The sequence below is a fragment of the Corylus avellana genome, chromosome ca4 (genome assembly GCF_901000735.1).
Source record: "Corylus avellana chromosome ca4, CavTom2PMs-1.0".
NCBI lineage: Eukaryota > Viridiplantae > Streptophyta > Magnoliopsida > Fagales > Betulaceae > Corylus > Corylus avellana.
Window position 1 is genome coordinate 29,304,881 of NC_081544.1, and position 23,167 is coordinate 29,328,047.

The window sequence follows — 23,167 nt, forward strand, 5'->3', positions numbered from 1 at the left end:
ATTTTATTATTTTAAATTTTTCACGCCGGCGTAAACTCTATCATTACTCTTTCTTAATTGGCAGAAAATATATATAGCAAAAGAACTCTTACACATAAACAACGACGTCTTGAACTTTTGTTTGTGTTTGATAAGGAGAAAATAAGTGGGAAGAAGAATGAGGGTGGGAGAGGGAAATGGAGGATGGATAGACATCTTTTGCTTGGAGGCAATGTTGGAAGGAATGAGAAGTTACGAACATTCTCTCTGGGCTGACCATTTTTCGTTCTTCCGAATTGAAAGAAAATAAGAGAGACGAGTGAATTTTCCTACCAAATAACAATCTCTTCTTTCGTTCCCCCCTTTTTCCATCCTTTCTATCTCTTACGTCCTTCTCAATTTTCCATCCTCGTACCAAATTGAGTGAAAACGACTAGGCGGCTGAGATGAAATATCTAGTTCAATGAATTTAAGACAGCAACAAGATTGGAAACGCTCTCACAAATGAGAAGAACCCTCGACAATTTCCTGACTAAAAAGCAATAATAACTATACAATAGAAGGCAGGCACTAAAATGGGTTGAAGTCTGGTAGTTATAGATTTGTTTTCTATTCAACAGGGAATAAGAACTATAATTATTACAGGAAGAAAGCAAACATCACAAAAGCAAATTCTTAAATAGCATGAACCGCAGCAGCAAGGGGCACAGCTATAACAATATCAGATAGTACTAATAGCTAATGATAAATTAAGAAACCAGCACCCATCATGTGCTAATTTAGCTCAAAACTTACTTGTAGATCACAAAATAGTCAAATTGAAACAACTAGACATGCCCAGCAAAATCTTGAGAGTTGCAATAGTAAGGACAAACATCGGTCCATCTAGGCAGAACAAGGGTTTGCAAACTAAAACAAGTCATAAAAAGACCAGAGATTGCGTGACTAATAAACTGCTTAAGCAGCAGCACCAGAAGCCTTGCCCTTCTTCCTCTGGAGCTTCTTCATGTAGAACTCAAGTTCTTTTCCTTCCAAGATGTATCTGATAAGAGAAAAATGGCGAGGCAACAAAATAAGATGACACAAAAAGCAGAATACAAAAAAATAGTAAACCTTTTGACTTACCCATCAGCTCTACCGCATTGGCCTGGTCGTGAAGAGATGCAAGCCAACAATCTACCACTCCCACACTGCTCTTCAATATGGGGATCAAGACTGCGGCCTTGCTGGCGCTTCTCAAGCTTCCTGACAACATGGTTACTCTTCTTTGTTTCCTCTGTTGTAGTTCCTTCTCCTTCCTGCTTAGTGATATGATGGAACTTGTTATTTCAAAATATAATAATATAAACTATTAAAACAGATGGACAAAAAAAAATATCACATGGCACTATGCTTGAGAAATTAACCTATCTGACAGCAAAGAAATGTACAGGTCATAAGTGAACATTAGAGTTACATTGCACCTCAATAAATGAAGATATTGAAAAAGAAGGCTCCATTAATGCATTAGAAAAGGAAGAACCCCAATATCAGTGAAATGGCAGGCTTTGAATTCAGAACAAATAGAACGGATTATATTCATACACTATAATTAAATCATCTACTAAAGACAAGATATTAGAGTAGAGGATCCGCCATAGCAATGGCATCTCTAAATCCCATTTTTACCCAGTTGCCTTTAGTATTAATCGAGGGATTTGGTCACTTATATACCATAGGTTACAACCTTCCAATGTGGGCCAATAGAAGTAAATTGTTGAATAGCATAATTGTCAAGAACAAAGAATAAGGTGGCAATGATTAATAGGTCCAACAACCTAATGACCTAAAGAATCCATTTCGTGAGACAGATCAAGTAAATTAGACAAACTCATCCGGTGATACTTGTCAATAACATCAACCAATCAGAGAACACTTCTTGCCCCACCAAATTTCCTCCACTTAAAGGACTACAAAGTATAAGTAGATGCAAGTAATTGCTAGTAAAGACATGTCGCTCAGCAACATTTGTAAAACACTGTACTATTCTGTTTGATTCATAAGATAATTACAACATAGTTCATACATGACTACCATCACAAAAGCCTGTGTTGAACATAAATTTAGAAGTAAAGTCGCATCATTCACCCACCACAATAGTCTAATTCACCCCACCCAAATTTTAAGACACCCAAATTTTCGGAAAAGATCCCCTTAGTATCACATCTGGTCGCTTTAGAACCTTTGCAAAATTTGTCCAAAGAAAACAAGGGAAAAAACCATCAATGTACTGGCATATGCTACCCGACAATTTACTAAATATTTTCAAATCAGAGCCAGAAAAGAATATCTGATTAAATATATAATAGCATAGACAAGGACAAGCGGTACATTTGCATTTGCAAATACGTTAGTAATGCAACACAAATTGGTAATCAGAACTTCTGTAATGAACATTTACGCATTATAGTCTCAGCCAGTTTTACATCAAATAAATATTCATCTAAAAAAAAAAAGCAAATAATTTTGAAGAAAGCACTTGTAGTACCTCAGGAACGTCCTTCTTAGCAGCTGCCTTCTTCTTCCTACCAATGTCCACTCCATAGTGCTGAAGGTACCACTGTTTGAATGGGGCAACATCCACCTGAACAATGGCACCTTTCACCAGAGTTTGCGTTCTGACAAGCTCATTGTTTGAAGCATTGTAAACAACATCCAGGATACGTGTTTTGTGGGAGACAGCTTCACTACCCCATGAGTAGTTCCCAGTATCCAATCTGAGCGCTCTCCATTTCACATTGCCTCCTCTGACACGGATTCGCCTCACGGTCTTGTTACTTGAGAGCTTAGTATTTGCAGCCTGACGGCCAAGCTCATACCTGCAGCAAGAGAAAAATTAGTTATATAGCAGAAAAAAAAAAAAGAAAAAAAAAAAAGAAGAGCCAAATCAAACATCTCATCTGTCCCAAAATTCAGGAACCTAACTGCTTTATTTTCACTGGTACTATTTTAATTTTGAGATATAGGAAAAGAGGATTTTTCTTCCCCAGTTCGGTTTTGTGTAAGAATATAAACCATGTAACACTATCACAAAATGACTCGTAAAGGACCAGGGGTAATCTTCAGTGACTACAAACAAACTAAAATTCCCAAGGTACCAAGCTCAGATACACCACACTAAATAGAGCGAAGATCGATCCCCATATACAAATAATAAAAATTGCACGAATCCTCAGCATCGGGAATCAAAACAAAAGAAACCACGTCGAGCAGTTTTGTGACTGAAACACAGAGTAAAAATTAACCATCTCCTAAATGTTCCAAGCAAACAACCAGACTTCAGCAGCAAATTAAGGCAAGAAAATTGAAACGAAAACACAAACATGTCTTTGGATAAGAACTATTCATTGCTTTTAAGAATCAAGCAAACCCAAATAACGAAATACCCAGATTTCAATGACAAAACGAGAACAACGTCGCTAACAGATCTACGACAACCGACAAGATAAAATTTGAAGGCCCTGTGTAGGATGCTCAGAAAGCGTAAAAGGAAAGACAATAACGGAGGTTAATGGAAAATGGTATTGTAAAGCCCCGTGCCGTTTCTGACCACCCAAACAGAGTGTTAAGAGTCGCTTATAATATAAATGAGTGAATAAGAGAGAAAGGGTGGGTCGTATTACTTTCTCTTCTTCCTCCATGCCTTCTTCTTGCCTCCAGTGGCACGCCTCTTGTGCATCGAGTCACGGGAGATACCTGCCATTTATGACAACCACAAACCTCCATTAGCGAGCGAGCAAACGAGCGAGGGAGGAAGAGAAAGAGAAAGAGATTTGGGGGATCATAGCATTACCCATGATTGCAGAGTCTGAGAGAGATCGAGGGTACGCGGTCTGCTTCTTCTAGCGACTCTGCCTGCTTCGGCTCACCTCCAGCGCCTCCTCCTCTGTTTGAGATGGTGGCTTTTATATGCGGAAACCCTAGCCCATAAGAAGTTTGACAAGCGAGGTTAGTTTCGTCATTCTTTTAATGTGTCCGACCCGACCCAAGTGTACTTCCCTATCCTGGTGCAAACGGATTCGATTTGATTAAGCTCCATTTCGACGCAAACATATTTGAAAAATATTTTTTGTGACCACAAATAATAATTAAATCAAAAATATTTTTATTTGACTATATAATTTTTAAAAAAACCATAAGCTATTTTTTGAATTTTAACTTCTCATTATCAATTCATCGGAATTCTTCATACCACCATCGGAAGTTGCCAGTCATTTTTTTGTCATCGCTCATTTTTCATACGAACCAAACACTAAAAAATATTTTAAAAAAAATCATTTTCCGAAAAAATAATTTCATTTATAATATTTTTTTGGCAACAACTATTTTATGTGGAAAAAACTAAATCCTTAATTTTAATTAATATATATGTTACGATCATATAATTGGTATATGATAAATATCATATGTTAAATCACATAATATATCACTACCCTCTTTCTTATTCATGTTATGGGCATCCAATATGATTTTTCCATTAGATTTTTCGTTTTCATTTTTTGGTCAATTTTTCAAACACAACTCAAGTACTTTCGCTCATTTATGAACAGTGTCCTTCGTCTTCATTCTACGAATAATTTTATAAGTGCTCATGTTTTTTAAAAAATTAGATGACTTTTAAAATATTCGTTTAATCAATATTTCAATAGTGATATATCACAAGCTCAATAATAATTTTAAAAGTCACGTCATTTTTTTATGGACACAAGAATGACTTATAATGTAACTCTTATTCCACCAAATTTATTAATATAAATTATTACAGTTATGACATAAAAAAATGTACTAAAATAAAATAAAAAATCTAAATTGCTGTTATAAAATAAAAATAAAACACTTAAGAAGACATATCTCTATGGACATAAATTTCCTCTTAACTAATTTAATAAATTGTCAAATGTCCTCTAAATATTTAAGAAAGCTAAACGATGCATGTCATAGGGTGCAAATGTATGCATGACATTCAATCATAATTCATAATGCAAATGTATGGCTGTCCCTTAATGAATAGGAGCATTCTCAATGGAAGAGAATTTTCAATGGAATAGCCAAATATTACTTTTATATAAAATAGTTCTTCAAATGTTTAAAAAAACCCTCATATTGAATTAGCCAAAAAAATAATAATAATAATAATATAGATATTTGATTTGAAGAGTTAAAAAAATAAAAAATAAATAAATGTAGTAACACTTTTCAAGAGAGCCATTTTATTTTTTATTGTTTCTCTCACCTGTTTTATCTTTTTTCTCAAATATTTTCCTACTTTTTTCTCTCGCATGTTCTCTTTTTTTTCAAAACTTTTCCTATTTTTCCTCTCACGTGTTTTATTTTTCTCAAAACTTTTATCACTTTTAATAATATTTAAATGATATAGATAAAAATATAGCTAATCGGACGTAAGAGACCTTTAAAAATTCATTAACTAAACTAGATAAAGTGGGTTTTAAAAAACCATTTTGTATAAAAATTTGCCTCCTCCATTGAAAATGCTCTAAGTAATATTATATTTTATAGCCTATTCCTTCTATCTCTTGTAATACCTTAAACTTCTATAGCCTATAAGCTACATTATTTATTTTTGAGTAATGGATTGGTTAGAATCCATTAAGACCCTCAAAGCCCAAGTGCTAGGCCCACAAGCTAAACGTGGCCCATTATGCCAACAGTTTAGTTGGACAGTTGAACTGTTGAAGTCACCAAGTGCTACGAGCACGATTTAACCAAATATACCAGCACCATCCCTCAACCATTCTTGATAGCCACAGCCCACGATCAGATGCAGTTATAGCAGACTCCTTGGAAATGTGGATGCCCAAAAAATAAGGATGACAAGTCAACAATTACTGTTAACTGTTAGGCAACCCTATAAAAGTTCCAACCATACCCGACAAACTTTTATCCTACAGTTTACTTTTCTACAAGTTACACCTTATATCAACTCACTTGGGTTACCCATTTCAGAAACATTGCATACATTTTATAATGTAAACAAGTGTCCCAATATTGATCCCATAATAGGAGGGGTACTTTGTCTTTAAAGATTCCTAGTCTTAAGCTTGTAGCAATGGGGTTGAATATGATCAATTATACCGCAACGGTAGAAGCGTAGACAAACATTTGAGAATGTTGTCTTCTGTAAGGGTTACCCTAAGACTTATACCCATTGGAACGTTAAAAGCATATTTGAGATTGCGTTCGATAAATATAGCTTTTAACTTAAAAAACATTTTTGCCAAAAATATGTTTTGACTATTTTTAAGCTCTTTAGACCCTTAATTTTTTACCAAATGAATATTTTTTTTTTGTTTCGAACGAACTTTTTAAGTGTTAAATGCACTTATAAATCTCTCAAAGAGATCCTAACTCCCTTCCTCTTACCAACAACACTGTGATCATAATTTTCAATTTCTCACCAATATCAGGGGCACAAAAACACACGAGCCCACACTTGCCATCAAAGGGTTTATGAGAATTCAAAACACAAGCAAGTTTAAACCAAAGGGATTATGAGCTACAAAGGGAATTATATGCAGAACACAAAATATATTATTCGTTGAAACTAAATTCTATGCAGCAAAGATGAATTCTATATGTTAGTTGTAAAAGATTAAGTGCAAAAGGCAAAACGTTTAAAAAAATATATAAACTACAAATTAAAATTAAAATTATTTAATGAATATGTAAATATAAAAAAGTCACTTAAATTTGTGGACCTGAGCCTTCGGTTGTGTTTGGCAAAGGGCCGGACCGGGTCAGACAAAAAAATTCAAAAAATTATTCTCAAAATTAACTTAAACATTATTATTTTTAACATTATATTAATTACTTTTTATTATTATTTAAATAAAAAAATCACAATAAAACAAAAAAATTTTATTTTTTTTATACAAAACATTCATACTTTTTTATCTCATATCAATCAAATCTGCTACAATACTGTTCTACTTTCTCTTTCCGTTCCATTGCCAAACATAGCCAAAATCTATCAAATCGGCCTATTCATAATTTCCATTAGAAGAATATCAGTTCATAGAATCATTCATGTTATCAAAATCTTTTAACCTCTACCAACCATCACCTTCCGTGTACCTTTTTTCGACCACGTGTCGCGTAGCCGCGTGTGCTTTTGGCAAAAACAGGGGAGGCGTGATTACCAATTCCATACAACCCGGTCTAAAATCACAAACAACTCCAACAGGCGCCCACCACGTAGCCAAAGATGTTATTATAATACCCCTAAAAAAATATAAATTTCCTGTAATCCCACGTGTTATTGTCTAGTTGGACACTTTCCGAGTTACTTACACTTTGTGCGTAGTAGAAGAGAAAACTTGATTAAGAACCAAGACAATTAGGGTCCCAGAAGTCCCCTTTAGTAACAGTAACACAGAGAGAGACACAACTAGACAGACGTAGAAGAGGGGGATTCTCAAAAACTCTCTTGACACTTGGAAGGAGAAAAAAAAGGGGCAGAGAGAATTTTCTCGAGAAAAAAACCCTCTTCCTCTTCCTCTTCCTTCGCGAGGAAATCTTCGCTCCATTGACGGTCACGTGACCCACTTCCACCAGATTTTCCTTTGATCCGAAGCGCAACAATGCTCTCGCTGCAGGGCGATCCGCGGCAGCATCTCCATCAACAGCTCCAATTGACTCCGTACAAACCGGAGCCCCGCGATGAGTCGTTCGCAGCTGCTGCTGCTTCTTCTTCTTCTTCTTCTGCGGCCAACCTCAAGCGCTCTCAGGCCGTGGACTCACATGAAGGTAATTTATGTCTACTTTCTTGAATTTTGATTTGGATTTTTAATATTTAATCTTATAAAATTAGGGTTGGGATCAAGTTGTTCGCTTGATGTTTAGGACGAGGTTTAGTTATTCTGTGTTTGTTTTAATCGTTTCATAATTAAGTAATTGGCTGCGATTTATATATTATTTCATAATCTGCTTTTTGTTTCTGGTTGTCTCGTGAGAAAATTTTTATTGCAAAAAGTTTCCAGAAAATAATTATTTTCCTCAGTAAGTCTCCCAGACAGCGATCCTGATTTTGATTTGTTTCTCTGAAGGTTTGAGAAAATTAGTGGTTTAAGAGCCTGAGAGCTTAATTTGTTTGATTGGTTCTTTCTTTTCGTGGACTGCTTTTTGGTTTTGTTTTTTGGTAGTGGGAAAATTGGTCTGCCATTATCGCTGAGTAATGATTCACTTTTACTCATATAATGTGAAACGCTTTATTCCTTTGAATGGTTTTAGCCTTTTTGGGTTGATTTTGGCCCTATTTTGATATTGAATCTAGATCTGAAGAGTTTCCAAATTATAATAGTGATTCTGTATGGAGAAGATTTGAATTGTTTGATGTTTACGTTCAATGCATAGAACCATTCTTCTAACTTTTCACGTTTGTACTCGATCAATTCCATTTGTAGAATAGAGGGATACAGCTTAAAGCATGCAGTCAACTTGAATTGAATCAACTAACCTTCAATCTCAACCAATTGGTGTTAAAATATACAAGATTTAAATTCTGCCTGATTTTCTTAAGAGTTTTTTGCTATTGTAGTTTTAGAATCTCTGCATGTGATTTGCTCTTCAGTCCATTCATTGAAAAGCCAATTGATGTGACTGGAATAATTGAAGAAGGGAATTTCCCAGTGGACTTGAGACATCCTAAAAAATCACCGTCAATTGTGGGCATAAAAGAGCAATGTTAATAGATAGTTCATTTTAGATTCCACTCAATGTGATGTGTCTTTTATGCCCTCAATGTGTATCTGAGGATGTATTGATTATTTTCATGTTTCTGTTTTCTCCAAGGTCCCCACCCCCTCTTCTGAATTGCATTGATGTTCAAGTTTTGCTGAAGTTTTTTCGTTTTGTTTTTCATTCTACTGCAGTTGATGAAGGCATGCTCATGGCCCTTGCTCATCAGATGTACAAAGCTGGAAATTTTAAGCAGGCATTGGAAAACAGCAATGCTGTTTATGAGAGAAACCCACAGCGTACTGACAATCTTCTTCTGTTGGGTGCAATCCATTATCAGGTTGTTAGAAAAAATTTCAATCTCACTCTTAACTATCTTATATTGTATAATCATTCCTTCTTTGGTGCCCTAGATGATGTTGTAAGTGTTTTATGAAGAGTAAGGGCTAATAGTGTGTTTTATGCCTCTGATCCTAATATCTCTGCCTTAATTCTTTTTTAGTTGCATGATTTTGATATGTGCATTGCAAAAAATGAGGAAGCTCTTCGAATTGATCCCCGCTTTGCCGAGTGCTATGGAAATATGGCAAATGCATGGAAGGTATACTTTACGCATCTTAGATGGTTGCCACTCTTCAAGTATTTAGGCTATGAAGGTCTAATGAATGATACTTGTGTTTTCTTGTAACAGGAGAAAGGAAATATTGATTTTGCAATCCGCTACTATTTGATTGCTATTGAGGTTTGTTAAAGCTGTACCTGTCACCCAGTACTCCACTTCTTTAATCTTTACTGTTTGAAAGCATGTGGGATTGCTAATTTGTCATTTGTATATTCTATTATTCTTTCCCTGCATGTTCTTATCAGATATTACACTTGGGTTATAACCTTTCTCAAGCAATGAAAACAAGATAAATGTAGTGATTGCTATTCATTATATCACATCCGCTGCAGTTCAAATTGAGGTTCAAATTCATAAGTGACCACATTTGGACCATCATTACACAAAGTATTGTTGATTTGATTGTTTAGCTTTTTTCTTTTTAAAACATGTTTAGTCTGTAAACAGTGATTATTTATGCACAGACTGGCAATCGTGGTAACTTTATTTATTTTTTATTCCAATTGTCTTTTTGTTGAATAGCTTTCTCAAACCAAAAGGTAGCCTGTTCCGTTGGAGTTCTGCTGGTTTGGTTCAAATATTTTTTTTTTCCCACACAGACAATTAATCTGTATATTCAGTTTCGTGGTGTTTGAACTCTATTTGATGCTACCTTTCTAGGTTTACCGCCAATTGGACTGCTCTTTTCCTTGCCCCACTTTATCATGATTTCTATGGCTATTTTATTACATTTTAAGTTTATTGTGTTGATTTTCAACCTTCTTAAACTGATCAGGGATCTTTGTCCTGAGTAGGTTGTCATTTGGTTTAAATTCTTGTCTTTCAGCTTCGGCCCAATTTTGCTGATGCATGGTCAAACTTAGCAAGTGCATACATGCGGAAAGGAAGATTCAATGAGGCAGCCCAATGTTGTCGTCAGGCTCTTGCGTTAAACCCTCGTTTGGTAGGTTCCATCTCAATTTAAATTTATTATAATCTACTGGACTCTATGAGATATTGTGAAATCTCTGTTCATTGGTGTAGGTTGATGCACACAGTAACCTTGGGAATTTGATGAAAGCTCAAGGTTTAGTGCAAGAGGTAGGAAATTGACAGCTTAACATTATTCTCTCTCTCTCTCTCATCAAAAATGATCTGTTTGATGCAGCTTAATTGGTGTGCTGTGGTTGTTTGCATTGATCTGAACACTGCATAACTTCTGTAAATGATTATTGACCATCTAACAAGGAGACATATTTTTTTTGGTGTGAAATAGCATGAAATGTTTGACACAGCAACCACAAAGCAAAATGCGTTGTAACTTGACCATGACTATTGACTTGTGAACTATTTTTTCTGTGGAAGCCTCATTAGCATGAGGGAGACATCGAGTTGTTTCTCTAAGCCCATTGGGGAGTTTTCCTTGTCATATTCTTATCCTTATAAGTTTCTTCTGTATATAGGCATGTGAGATTAAGTTGTTTCATTTGTTATTTGGTTGCTAAATGGCAAGGGAGAATGTTGTCCTAGGTAGGGCATGCTGAGATTGTTTTAAGTCATTGGTTATGTGTTGTGTAGGCATACAATTGCTATGTTGAGGCTCTTCGAATCCAACCAAATTTTGCAATTGCATGGTCCAATCTTGCTGGCCTGTTCATGGAAGCTGGTGATCTTAACAGGGCTCTGCAATATTACAAGGTAAGTGATCCATGTCTCTTTTAATCATGCTTTGTCTGTGTGGGTGTCTTTTTATGCGCATGTGCATGCATTTGTGTGTCTGTGCATGTGCATGTACGTATGATGGCACACATGTATGCCCATATATTTAAGGTAACGACTAGAGAAGCAGTCCCAAATATCAAGCACCAATAACCCTTCCAACTTATATAGGATGAATCCCATCCTAGACATTTTTATCAGGCTGCTAGTGGATCTGTTGCCTGATTTCTTTTCAGGATTTATATTTAATGTTCATGTATTCAAAGCACCCGTACAAGTTTGATATATCTTTCCAGCATCCGTTACACCTTGGAGGATTCATAGGCACTTATATAAGTAAGCAAATTGATTATAGACTTGTATTTATTATATCTGTGTATGCATGTATGCATTGGTAGGCATTCATTTTGTGTCCTCACTTCTCATGGTATTTTATTGGTATTTTATGTTTGGATGGTACCTCACTCTACGGTTTACTTTTTTAGCTTGTTTTTTTTTTTTGATAAGTAATAAACCAATCTCTTTAGCTTGTTAATTCATCTTTTCATTTGCAGGAAGCTATAAAGCTCAAACCAACATTTTCTGATGCCTACTTGAATCTCGGCAATGTGTATAAGGTAAGCTAATTGTATTGTGCTAATACGGTCGGGTAGCTGAAAATGCTCGGTCAGGTAGTTGGAGAAAAACAAGATATTTCTTTTGCCTTTTCCAGGCTCTGGGAATGCCTCAAGAGGCTATTGTATGTTACCAGCGTGCTCTTCAGGTGCGACCAGACTATGTTATGGCCTATGGTGAGTCTTCCAAAGCTTCTACATATGTATGAGTACTTCTGAGTTTTTTCACTGTACAGTTATGTTTTTGAAGTAGGACATCCTTTGTACTTTTCAGTTTATAGCTCTCGTACCTAATAATGGGTGGTGGGTTATGGTTTTAGAAAAAAGCTGGAAATTTCCTGGCAGCAACAAGTTAGAGTTTTCTAGGTAGGTTTCGGAGGTTTATTGCATCAAAAGCTTGGGAAAAATTTAGGGTTAACTGTTTCAAAAGGGTATGAGAAAAGGATATGGTTTGGAATTGAAAGGAAGAAAACAGAGAATCTTGAACCTGTTCCTGGGCGGGAACAATGTGTTTGAATAGTAAAGTCAACAGTAATCTAACTCTAGGAATACAAGCTTTCCACCAATCTAGCGTCTACAATTGTTTTCTCACTCCTAATTTTACTTGCCAGAGCTCTCATTAAGGCCTTCCTTTTAAACTCTTCTTCCATTTCGTATGCAAATTGAATTACATGGTCATGGTGTGAAGTCTACTTGCTGCCAAACCTGAAGAAATATTAGGATTCAATCCATGTCGAGTACATATAACCTTCGCATCTTCATTCTATGAATTCCAAATCTCATTGCCTAGGTATAAAATTTGTTGGTTTACTCTTCTACGAATAACTTCCTTGTACCACTTATGAATAGCTGGTGGTACAAAGTAATGAGTCACTGCAACTCTCATGTCTTCCAAATATCCAATGGCTGCATATTTGTTGATTTTCCGCCCCTTCAAATTCTAGCTAGTACATTGAGTTTAGCTTTTCATAAAGACAAGTTTTCCCTCTCTGCTCTAGCTATACCATCTGAAAAAGGCTTTCCATAATACAGCTCCAGTCAAAGACTACCTACAGATTGCTCTCACATAAAAATCATTAACTTCTAGTTTAGTGCCTCTGTCCACATCAAAAGCTCAGCTTGAAACTGGACTTCTTGTGGAAGATAAGGCTGGGCTGATTTTCTCCCTTAAGGGCATCACCTTGATGCATAACCCCATCAAAAAGTTGTGAAAGAAAATCTAGGGTTAAATATTTCAAAAGGATATGAGAAATGGTTTGGGGTTGGAAAGGAGAAAAAAGGGAGGATTGGAAAGGTCATCCTCTTTTGAAAAAGAGGATGTTTCTTCTCTAGCTGTGCAATGGCTGCCCATCAACTTTTGTACGGTGCAGCTATAGGTAGTTGTTGAAATATGCCAGATTAGCTTGCTGATGTGTGGTTATAGGATGTAAACTGCTTGCCTTTAGTGATTCTTTTGGGTTAATTTTAGTTCATTCTTGCTGTGTTTGAGAAAGGTTGATCCTGGGTAAAGTACATTATTTGATTGGAAATGACATAGTGAAGGGCATGAGAGAACATTGTTGAAGTTCATATCTTTTCCAAACATCCAATATATTTAGCTTTAGTCGATATCTTGATACTGATTCATTCACGTTGTATATAATGGTGTCTATTATTTAGTCCTGTATATCCATATACATTGTTATGTGAAATTACCTTAATCATAGAAATTTAAGCTTTTCTTTTCCATTGCATGGCTTTAACTTAGTTTTAACTGATGATTCATTGCATTAAAACACATGGAGCAGCCAATTTGGCCAGTATATATTACGAGCAAGGCAGCCTGGAAATGGCAATTTTCCATTACAAGCAAGCCATTTCTCTTGACTCAGAATTCTTGGAGGCATACAATAATTTGGTTGGTCATTTTGTTGTCTTTACCATTCTGGATTCTTTACAGTGAATTGGTACTTTTTACTTCCACCTTCTCTTAATTTAGACTGGTGTTTCTTTTTTTGTTATTTTATAAGGGTAATGCTTTAAAAGATTCTGGAAGAGTTGAAGAAGCAATTCAATGCTATCGTGTAGGTTCATTCTATCCTCCTTTCCTGGTTTGCTTTTTGCTAGTTTCATTCCATGCTTCTCCTCATATGATGCTCATCATACTTTTGTTGTTTTCTGAAGCAATGTCTTTCCCTGCAAGTTAACCATCCTCAAGCACTCACTAATCTTGGCAATATATATATGGAGTGGTAGGTTGCACATATGTTGTTGAAATCTGATAATTAACTTGAGGTTCTTTTGAGTTCTTTGTTAGATGTGACAAGCATATAAGCTGTCCTAATGGACAACTCTCTGATCACATTTAGGAACATGCTGAGTGCTGCTGCTTCCTGTTATAAAGCAACACTGTCCGTAACAACCGGACTTTCTGCTCCTTTCAACAATTTAGCAATAATATATAAACAGCAGGTAGCGGCATCTCTTCTTGCTCTCTCTCTGTGGTGGAGATGCTCTGTTCCCCAGCATCTGTATTCAGATATTCATTATCCTGGTTTTATTTGCTTCTTCTCAAGCACAGGGTAATTATGCGGATGCCATCTCTTGCTACAATGAAGTCCTCAGGATTGATCCTTTGGCTGCTGATGGACTAGTCAATCGTGGGAACACATACAAGGAGATTGGAAGAGTTAATGAAGCCATTCAAGACTATGTACGGGCTATCAACATCCGGCCTGCTATGGCCGAAGCTCATGCAAATCTAGCTTCAGCTTACAAGGACAGGTACATCATAGCGATTATTGGAGGAGCTATGGAGCCATTTTGTTGAGTATATAATTGTGTCGGCTTATATTTATGCTACATGGCTTAAAGTTCTGATTTTAAAACTTCACAGTGGACATGTTGAAGCAGCTTTAAAAAGCTACAAGCAAGCACTAGTTCTACGCCCTGACTTTCCGGAAGCAACTTGTAACCTTCTTCACACGTTACAGGTATGTAGAAATATAAAGTGTTATATCACAAGGTCAGCTTGGCTCCTTTAGTGCGATCAACTCATCATTGTCAATCATGATCGCAAGTCATCTTTAGTTGGAATATTAAATATTGCAGGTGCAACATGCCCAAAGAGATGGGATTTTGCCTTGCAAGTCATTGATATGAAATATCGTGTCATTGCTCAAGTTGGAAGTATGATGCTTTGTGCCCAGAGGGGTTGGGGGAAGGAGGGGCAGGGAAGGACAAATTGCTTCAATACCTATTACGTAGTAAAGTATCAATGCACATAAGTAGCTGAATAGAAGTACACAAAAATGAAAAAAAAAAAAAGAAAAAGAAAAAGAAAAAGAGGTATATACTAGAGCAAATTGTTTGATATATAAGAATGTTACATGGGGGAAGCAGTCTGAGTGCAATCCCTTGTATATGGGATGTAGATCAGTGATTCATCTTAGGGCAAATCATCATAGGTTGGAATTTTACAATCTGTTAATAGCAGTTTCAAAAATATTTTTATTTATCGTTGTAGACATCCATATTGGAAAATTTTGTTCTTAATGAAGGCCATACTCTTTTAAGATAAATCTCTAAATTTTTATAAGTGTTGCAATGAATCTACTCCTTGCATGCCACATTTACTTTAGTAATTGAAACTAGAATTCTCATTATGTCTAAGGGATGAGAAAAGTACAATTCTCAATTATTTGTGTATGCTTCTTAATAGAAATAAATCATAAAAATGGTATGTTGCTGCCCTTTTGAAATGATTAAGGATCACAAAAGTAATATCTAAACCCCAATTAGGCAAACATTAAGGATCTTGCAACTGAAAAATACCATTTTCATCTGTCTCAGTAAGCAGGTCATAGTGAGGATTAAAAATAGATTCTAAAGGAGACAGATAAAAAGGTGTTAGGACTGCTCAATAACAAATTGCCACAAGCACTTTATGTTTGCTTTGAGTAGAAAAGGGCATTTCTGGTGTAAAACAATCAAGGCATATGGTTGTGACTCAGAATTGCTTGCTACCTTAAGGTATGAAGCTAATTTATTTATGCATCAAATCTGGTGTCTTGATGTGTTTCCGGAGACTTACACACTAGACGAGGGGCAAGCTGTCAAGTATTGATTGCCTATTACAAATAATGACTGAATTTATGGGTAATGCACACAAATTTCATAAATGTATAGAACTATGCATGAGTAATGCAAGTATAGAATCAAAAATCTTGCTGCAAGAGGCACAGTTTGTGGTTTGGGCAGCTGCAAGGGTTTGCAATATACACATTAATATAGTTTAATGTAATCCATGTTTTTTGCCCATGGATCTTAGCCTTGCAAATGCAATTTAATTCTTTGTGCTTGACAAACTTGAGGAGTTGGGGCTCCTCTTTTTGTTATTATTCTTTGTTCCCGCATTCGTAGATTAAGTGTGAATATTTCTGTATTTAACATTTTCAAAAACTGTGAGGAAATAGTAGAATGGCATATCTTAAGGGAATTTGGTGCTTCTATCTTCAAATGCATGTAATAGTGGGGATTTCTTGAATTAACCGAGGTGCATTTGCAGGACACTCCTTCTCGAGGGCCTGTACACCCCCGGGATTAATCGGAGCGAAGCTCTGGATACCCAGTGCCAAATCAAAAAAATAGTGGGGATTTGATGGATTGCTGCCCATCAATCCTTCAGAATATAATTATTGTTCAATGCAAGCTTCTTTGGATATTTTTACATTGATTTCAGGAGTATGACGTGTGAATGTAAAGTCTTGTTGATTTTTGACTTGGTTTATAGTGATAATTCATGATATTTTTTGTACACCTGAAAATTTCAATTTATAGGCACGAAGCTCCCTTATGAAGCATTAAGTAATAGAAACATGGAGATGCGGATTTGTATCTTCACATTGGGAGAATCTTAATTGGATATACAGTCTTTACTAGAATTTGAAATCTACCTTGTGGATAATAGAATTCAGTTTCAACATATGAGTGAAATTTATTTCTGCTATGTAAGGTGCCTCGTTCAAAGGTTTGTTAATTACTGTTTTGTGCAGTGTGTTTGTGACTGGGAGGACCGTGAGAGCAAATTTATGGAAGTAGAAGGGATACTCCAGAGACAGATAAAGGTTGCCTTTTTTCCTTTTCCATGTTATTTTGTGTTGTACTGTTTTGTCCTTTGAGTTGATTCATTGGCTGGAATTAAAATTCTGATTGTATTAAACCTTTCTTTTCAGATGTCAGTTATTCCGAGTGTGCAACCTTTCCATGCGATAGCCTATCCCATTGATCCAATGCTTGCACTGGAAATCAGGTAAGTTAGATAGCCCTTTTGGATTTAAAAGCTTATATAGTTACTGGCTAATATTGTGGTAATTACGTATTTTTTACCTGCTCTTTTTAAAGTCTGCATGCACATTAAAAGGGAAAAACGACTTGTATTTTGTTATATGCTAATTGTCTTATTTCTTTTTTAGCCGTAAATATGCAGCACACTGCTCTATCATTGCATCCCGCTATACACTTCCTCCCTTTAACTATCCTGCACCCTTATCCATAAAGGGTGAGGGTAGGAGTGGACGCCTAAGGGTTGGGTATGTTTTGAGATTCATCTCTCTCTCTCTCTCTCCCCCCCCCCACATGATCTTATATATTATTACTCTGGGTTTCAGATATGTGAGTAGCGACTTTGGCAACCATCCTCTGTCTCACCTCATGGGCTCAGTATTCGGCATGCATGACAAAGGAAATGTTGAGGTTTGCAAATTTGGTCTTTCTCTGATTTCAATCTAATTTTCTGATTAAACCTTTTCAGTTCATTTTTTATGCCACATTGGGATTAAGAAATATGTTTATGTTGCAGGTGTTCTGCTATGCATTAAGCCCAAATGATGGCACAGAATGGAGGCAGCGTATTCAGTCAGAAGCAGAGCACTTCATAGATGTGTCATCCATGTCATCTGATATGATTGCCAGGCTGATTAATGAGGATAAAATACAAATCCTTGTCAATCTTAATGGCTATACTAAGGTATCACCTTTTGATATTTGGTAACTTAATGTATAAAATATTTAAAAGTTAATTACTTTGATCCTGTTTCCTTTGATAGATAAGAAACTGTCTTTTCTTAAAAAAAAAAAAAAACTGAAATTAGGCTCAAGATGTTCTGTTGCACCTCATTTTTTGAACATGTGTTTTATTTTGTTTACAACAGTTTGCATTATCTGTTATTTCTGTCTTCTTTAATTGATTCAGATCCCTCTCTATCTTGGAATTTTCTGAAACTTCTGTATTTTAATTCTGCAGGGGGCAAGAAATGAAATATTTGCCATGCAGCCTGCTCCTATTCAGATTTCTTACATGGGATTCCCTGGAACCACAGGGGCTAATTATATTCATTATCTGGTCACTGATGAGGTTGGAGACTCTTTAAGTTTTTTATTCTACTTCATACTTCAATTTCTTTCTGTTTAAGTTCTCACTCTGGCTTCCACCTTTGCAGTTTGTATCACCTTCTCTTTTTTCCCATATTTACTCAGAAAAGCTTGTTCACCTTCCTCATTGTTACTTTGTAAATGATTATAAGCAGGTCAGTCATAGTTACTTTTTGTTTCTCTCTTTTATCTGCATATTATTTCCAATCCATAGTATATCTTAGATTCTTCTTTTTGTGTCGCATTTGTTAGAAAAATCGTGATGTACTGGATCCTAACTGCCAAACAAAGAGATCAGATTATGGCTTACCAGAGGACAAATTTATCTTTGCATGTTTCAATCAGCTGTACAAGATGGATCCTGACATTTTCAATACTTGGTAATTTAGGATGAGTTTGTTGTAGTTAGGTGATGTATTGGTGCTAATACAATTAGGAAACATACTCAGTTATCTTTTCTTCGTCCAATATAGGTGCAACATTCTCATTCGTGTCCCCAATAGTGCACTTTGGCTTCTCAGATTCCCAGCTGCTGGCGAAATGAGACTTCGGGCCTGTATGTGTTGTATTTTTCTAAATGTCTAGAAATTGTTATTCCTTTTAATTTATTACTACTAACCCATGCATGCAAACATGCATGGAATACATTCACTCTTATTTTAACTCATTTTGGTATGTCTAGATGCGGCTCAACGGGGTGTACAACCAGATCAGATTATTTTCACAGATGTTGCCATGAAACAGGAACATATCAGACGCAGTTCTCTGGCAGATCTGTTCCTCGACACGTATAATTCTATAAACTTGTCGTTTTCTCTTGAATTGGCTGATGGGCAATGCGCTCTCTCCCTCTCTCTCTTTCTCTCTCTTTTTTTCTGTCATCTTGTTTTATTACCTTAATGCACAATTAGATCTTTGAGATCCAGCTGATGGCAATGATATTTGGGTTTTGTTCTGTGTAGACCATTATGCAATGCACATACAACAGGCACTGATGTTCTATGGGCTGGTCTTCCTATGGTGACCCTTCCCCTTGAGAAAATGGCGACCAGGGTTGCTGGTTCACTGTGTCTGGCCACTGGTGTTGGAAAGGAGATGATTGTTAGCAGGTAGGTAATTATTTTATGTTCTTTAACATAAAATGTAGATGTGATCAGAATAAGGTGCATCTCTTTCTTTCTTTTTTATCTGATTAGTAATAATAGCATAGGGTCCATATCCTTGTGACCATCATCTCTCTCCCTTCTGAGGTTGAGAATTGGATTTGTAGTCTTTTCATCTCACATGCTTTCTTTATGGAGGGTCTTCGTGGGACTTTTTTATTCATTGTATGCAAGGAGGGAAATGAAATTTTAGCTGCTGTTGGTTAATGCCTTGGATACTTCGGAATCTAATAGTAACGAGATACAAAAAAAAGTGCATCTTTGAAAGGCTGGTTTTTTGAGGCATGTGGTTGACTGGCATGCCTTGTGGTAGTTTTCAGCTGATGGGCTTGGGCTGGCAGTGCTATACTGGAATGTGCTGTGCATCTTTTGTTTGGCATTGTTCAAAAGTAAAAGTTGCTTATTGCTCTTTTTTTCTTTTTCTTTTCTCAATTGCTGGCTCGTTTCTTTTCATCCCCACCAAAATATTCAAAAGCATGAAAGAATATGAAGAGAAGGCAGTCTCACTTGCGCTAAATCGCCCAAAGCTCCAGGAGCTCACTAACAGACTCAAGGCAGCTCGTTTGACTTGCCCTCTGTTTGACACAGCACGCTGGGTGAGTTTATTAGTACCATTATTTAATATTAGTGTTTTTTTTTTCCTTCATATTACTATTTGTAAAAACAATATTTCGTTTTGAAATCTTCATGTCTAGAATATCTTGCACTACATTAGCTACTCAAAAGCATATTAGAAAGTGTTTTGTGGGGTCCCCATCTGAAAATTTGTTTGGGTAAGTATGTTTGAAAAATATTTATAAAAGAAAAAAACTGGAGTGTCTGGATGTAATATTGAAAATAATTTTTCAAAACATAAAGAAAGAAAACAAAAAGGAAAAATTATTGAATCACCACCTGAGTTCCAATGCCTTTTAATCGCTTTATTTAGCTCCTTGAGTTTGTCCCCATTATTAAATTGATCCTTTCATCCTATTTTATACACAGATTCAATCACTTGTTTTTTGATACAGTAGAAATTTACAATTATACTCTTTTTTAAAAACTAATAAATAAAATCAGGGATGAGGGGGTGGCTGTGAGCTACACCCATTGACAGAGGGCTGGCTTGCATGAAAGACTAAACGATGTTTTCAAAGGTCTTTTTTCACCTGTTTTTTGAAAAACTAAGTGTGTGCATTGTAAAAAATGTGTGCTGTGTTTTGTCTTGTAAAAAATGTTGCGTTATTTGTTTTGAAAACGAAAGATAGAAAAGTATTTTTGTGGGGCCACTTCTGAAAACTTGTTTGGATAACAACGCCTGGAAAGTGTTTTCAGAATTTAAAAAGCGAAAACACGTTTTGAAGAGGACAGCGAACACGCTCTTATCATTTACTTATTGTATTTTACTTGTTTTTATTATGCTTGAGTTATGGATGCTAGTGAGCTAACTTCAATGCAATTTTTTATTTATTTTTATTTTTTAAAATCAGGTTAGGAATCTGGAGCGAGCCTATTTCAAGATGTGGAATCTGTACTGCTCTGGGCAACATCCTCAACCGTTTAAAGTAGCAGAGAATGATGTAGAATTTCCTTATGATAGATAGGAGCCGAGATTGGGAGACGGGATTGTATATAAAGCAAAGAGTACATTTGTGATTCTTCTAGGTTACTGTCGGTTGTCCAATTGTCAGCTGAGATGTGTTGCATCTTCCAAGTGGTATCTTGATGGTGATGTTCATTCTTGGCTTTCACTAACAAAAGAGGATCAGATGTTTTTGTTCAGGTGGTCTAAACCTTATTGAGTTTATGAAATATGATGATGGTATCATGCATTTATCCTACTCTTTTGCAGTGCTATTCTTTGACAATGGACGCTTATCACGTTTCCTTCAGAGGGCTATTAGGTGCATAGGTACAGTGCATCAAGATTGGATGTGATGCAACTGAACTGACATTTGTCGTGCTCGTCTCACCGAACTGACCAAAGTGAAAAGTTCAGAGCAAGGGGTGAGTTAGGGTCTTAGGGAGCAAGGGGTGATAGGATTTCTTGAATAATCCTATCGCCCTATTCTGACAGAGTTTCCAATTTTCATTACTCATATCATGCCCATTACACGTTCAATTACATGAGCGCTTAACGGTTAGTATTAGAGGCATCCGTGTCTCACGTTACTCTTAAGGACAAGGGTTTAAAGGGGGAAGGAAGGATTGTTATGTGACTCACGAATGTGAGAAGCATGTGCTGCACCTGCACGGGAAGAGTTTACAACGTGAGTAATGTAAATATAAGAAGCTATTATCTCATTGTTATATGAAATCATATTAGGATTATGAATTATTATTAGGATTAGAGTTATATATTTTTAGTTGTCTCAAGGATAGGCATGTTATTCTTTAGACGAATCGGCTTTTAAAGCCCACACTCCCACCTTCTCAGGCGACCTGAATTATATTCATCACAAACTTTACGTCCATTTCAGAGTTTCCTTCGGCACAAAAGCAAATCCTTTAATACTAACCACTTTAAAGTTTAAACCACCTTTATTATGCATTTTTGTTTGTTTGAAGAAACCTTTATTATGCATTTATTAATGCTGATTACATGTGCAAAACATAAATTACACACGCTTACACCACACCACCTTAAAAAAAAAAAAAAAAAACATCAGAAAAGAGTCAAAGACTACACCACACCAAGTGAGAGACCATTCCAACCCAAACTTTAGAACCTAATAGGAACAATTTTTCGTTCACTGGACGTGGATGGCCCAAAGTTGAGCAGCTCTTTGGAGTGAACCCAGGGCTTCACAACCACCACGGACTCGAAGATCTTCGTCGCCCCATTCTGCGTGGCCGATATTTTCAGGTAGTATTTGATCCCCGACACCACCTGACTCTGCGCCTCCACCACCTCCACAAACGTCAGCTCCCGGCCGCCGTCGCCGTTGCCTCGGTGCCACAGGCTCCGGTTGTACTCATGCACCGAGAACCTCCCCAGCTCTTGCACCTCCTCGTTCGTCTTCACGTCTTTTACCTCCGTCCTCCCTCCCACCATCCCGTCATAACCGTACGCTGAGAGAAAGACGAGGGAGAAGAGGGTGACCGTCGTCAATTTCACTGCCAGTGACCTTATCATCGCCATCTCGATCGGCTCTTCAGGTAACCCTTCCCTTTTTATTCTTTTAATATATTTGATCGATGTATGCGTTATTTGCGTGTTTGCTGTGGATGTGGATGGAAAATGGTGGCGGGCCGGTGTTATATAAATGAGAGAAAGAGTGGGGGAGTGACACTGTTTTTGGACACGCATAACAAAGGAGCAACGCAAACGGCGTGCCGCGTATTCGTAAGATAGCGGAAATCGACGAGAGAAACTCTGATGGGATTCTCTCTTTGTGGGACTCCAGAGCGGTGTGGGGTTGTTTACCGTCTCTGTCAGAGGCGGCATTTTGCGGATCCTTATCGCCTCGGGTATTGTTTTGGTGCCTGTGCCTGTTGCAAGAGTGATTGATTGGGTTTTGTCTTTTACGCATTTGTGAACACTGAATGGTAGAGCCGTAGAGGAAGTGACACGCATGGATGTGCCACATTGATGACTGCATTGCATGCATGGTGGCAAGCTGCCAAGTTACCACCACTTTCTTTCTGAAAATGGGGCTCTGAGTCGACGGCGACTTGTCAATCGGCGTTTGCATTTGCTCTTCTCATCTAACAAATACAGGACTAAATAGCCCATGCTTTTAAATTCTAATTATCTTTCGACACATTTGTAAAAACAGAATAAAACAAACAAACAACAAAAAGGTAAAACTTTGAGGGACATCATAGAGAAGGTTCGAGATACGCATGAGTCAAGTGGCCGGATTTGTTGACAGCAATTGTCAGCTCAATACGGGACTCATTTGTTCAAGATTTTCAAATAAATCTAGTTCTGTTTTGTCACTTATTTGGGTAAAAATAAGTGTCAT

General features: G+C 36.7%; 3 protein-coding genes across 3 annotated transcripts; 1 reads left to right on the forward strand and 2 right to left on the reverse strand.

Annotated features, from left to right (window-relative positions):
• Window positions 1–705: 705 nt before the first annotated feature.
• On the reverse strand, window positions 706–3,920 carry LOC132179423 (small ribosomal subunit protein eS8). The gene is made up of 5 exons (XM_059592152.1): window positions 3,812–3,920; window positions 3,642–3,714; window positions 2,507–2,837; window positions 1,105–1,277; window positions 706–1,021 (listed from the first exon to the last, which is right to left on the reverse strand). The coding sequence occupies exons 1-5, from the start codon at window positions 3,813–3,815 to the stop codon at window positions 937–939; spliced, it is 666 nt and encodes a 221-aa protein (XP_059448135.1). The 5' UTR covers window positions 3,816–3,920; the 3' UTR covers window positions 706–936.
• A 3,505-nt stretch (window positions 3,921–7,425) lies between these two features.
• Window positions 7,426–21,040, forward strand: LOC132179696 (probable UDP-N-acetylglucosamine--peptide N-acetylglucosaminyltransferase SEC). Its single transcript, XM_059592454.1, has 28 exons — window positions 7,426–7,782; window positions 8,907–9,052; window positions 9,215–9,313; window positions 9,404–9,454; window positions 10,161–10,277; window positions 10,358–10,414; window positions 10,892–11,011; window positions 11,587–11,649; window positions 11,745–11,823; window positions 13,434–13,543; window positions 13,656–13,709; window positions 13,810–13,877; window positions 13,995–14,097; window positions 14,207–14,409; window positions 14,522–14,618; window positions 16,680–16,751; window positions 16,860–16,936; window positions 17,100–17,216; window positions 17,295–17,379; window positions 17,486–17,653; window positions 17,930–18,040; window positions 18,126–18,212; window positions 18,310–18,437; window positions 18,531–18,613; window positions 18,740–18,845; window positions 19,020–19,166; window positions 19,696–19,816; window positions 20,690–21,040. Exons 1-28 carry the CDS (start codon window positions 7,617–7,619, stop codon window positions 20,801–20,803), a joined length of 2,949 nt encoding a protein of 982 aa, XP_059448437.1. The 5' UTR covers window positions 7,426–7,616; the 3' UTR covers window positions 20,804–21,040.
• A 691-nt stretch (window positions 21,041–21,731) lies between these two features.
• On the reverse strand, window positions 21,732–22,654 carry LOC132179697 (uncharacterized). Its single transcript, XM_059592456.1, has one exon. It carries the CDS (start codon window positions 22,645–22,647, stop codon window positions 21,922–21,924), a length of 726 nt encoding a protein of 241 aa, XP_059448439.1. The 5' UTR covers window positions 22,648–22,654; the 3' UTR covers window positions 21,732–21,921.
• Between the last annotated feature and the right edge of the window lie 513 nt (window positions 22,655–23,167).

What these genes read in the sequence shown, in the direction of transcription:
- LOC132179423 (XM_059592152.1), bottom strand. An exon ending in GCATGGAGGAAGAAGAGAAA is followed by an intron (nt 2,838 to 3,641) that starts GTAATACGACCC and finishes CTCTTGCTGCAG; the next exon opens with GTATGAGCTTGGCCGTCAGG. An exon ending in CTAAGAAGGACGTTCCTGAG is followed by an intron (nt 1,278 to 2,506) that starts GTACTACAAGTG and finishes ATCACTAAGCAG; the next exon opens with GAAGGAGAAGGAACTACAAC.
- LOC132179696 (XM_059592454.1), top strand. Translation starts at nt 7,617, where the DNA reads ATGCTCTCGCTGCAGGGCGATCCGCGGCAGCATCTCCATCAACAGCTC. An exon ending in ATGCTTGCACTGGAAATCAG is followed by an intron (nt 16,937 to 17,099) that starts GTAAGTTAGATA and finishes TTTCTTTTTTAG; the next exon opens with CCGTAAATATGCAGCACACT. An exon ending in ATTATCTGGTCACTGATGAG is followed by an intron (nt 18,041 to 18,125) that starts GTTGGAGACTCT and finishes CCACCTTTGCAG; the next exon opens with TTTGTATCACCTTCTCTTTT.
- LOC132179697 (XM_059592456.1), bottom strand. Translation starts at nt 22,647, where the DNA reads ATGCCGCCTCTGACAGAGACGGTAAACAACCCCACACCGCTCTGGAGT.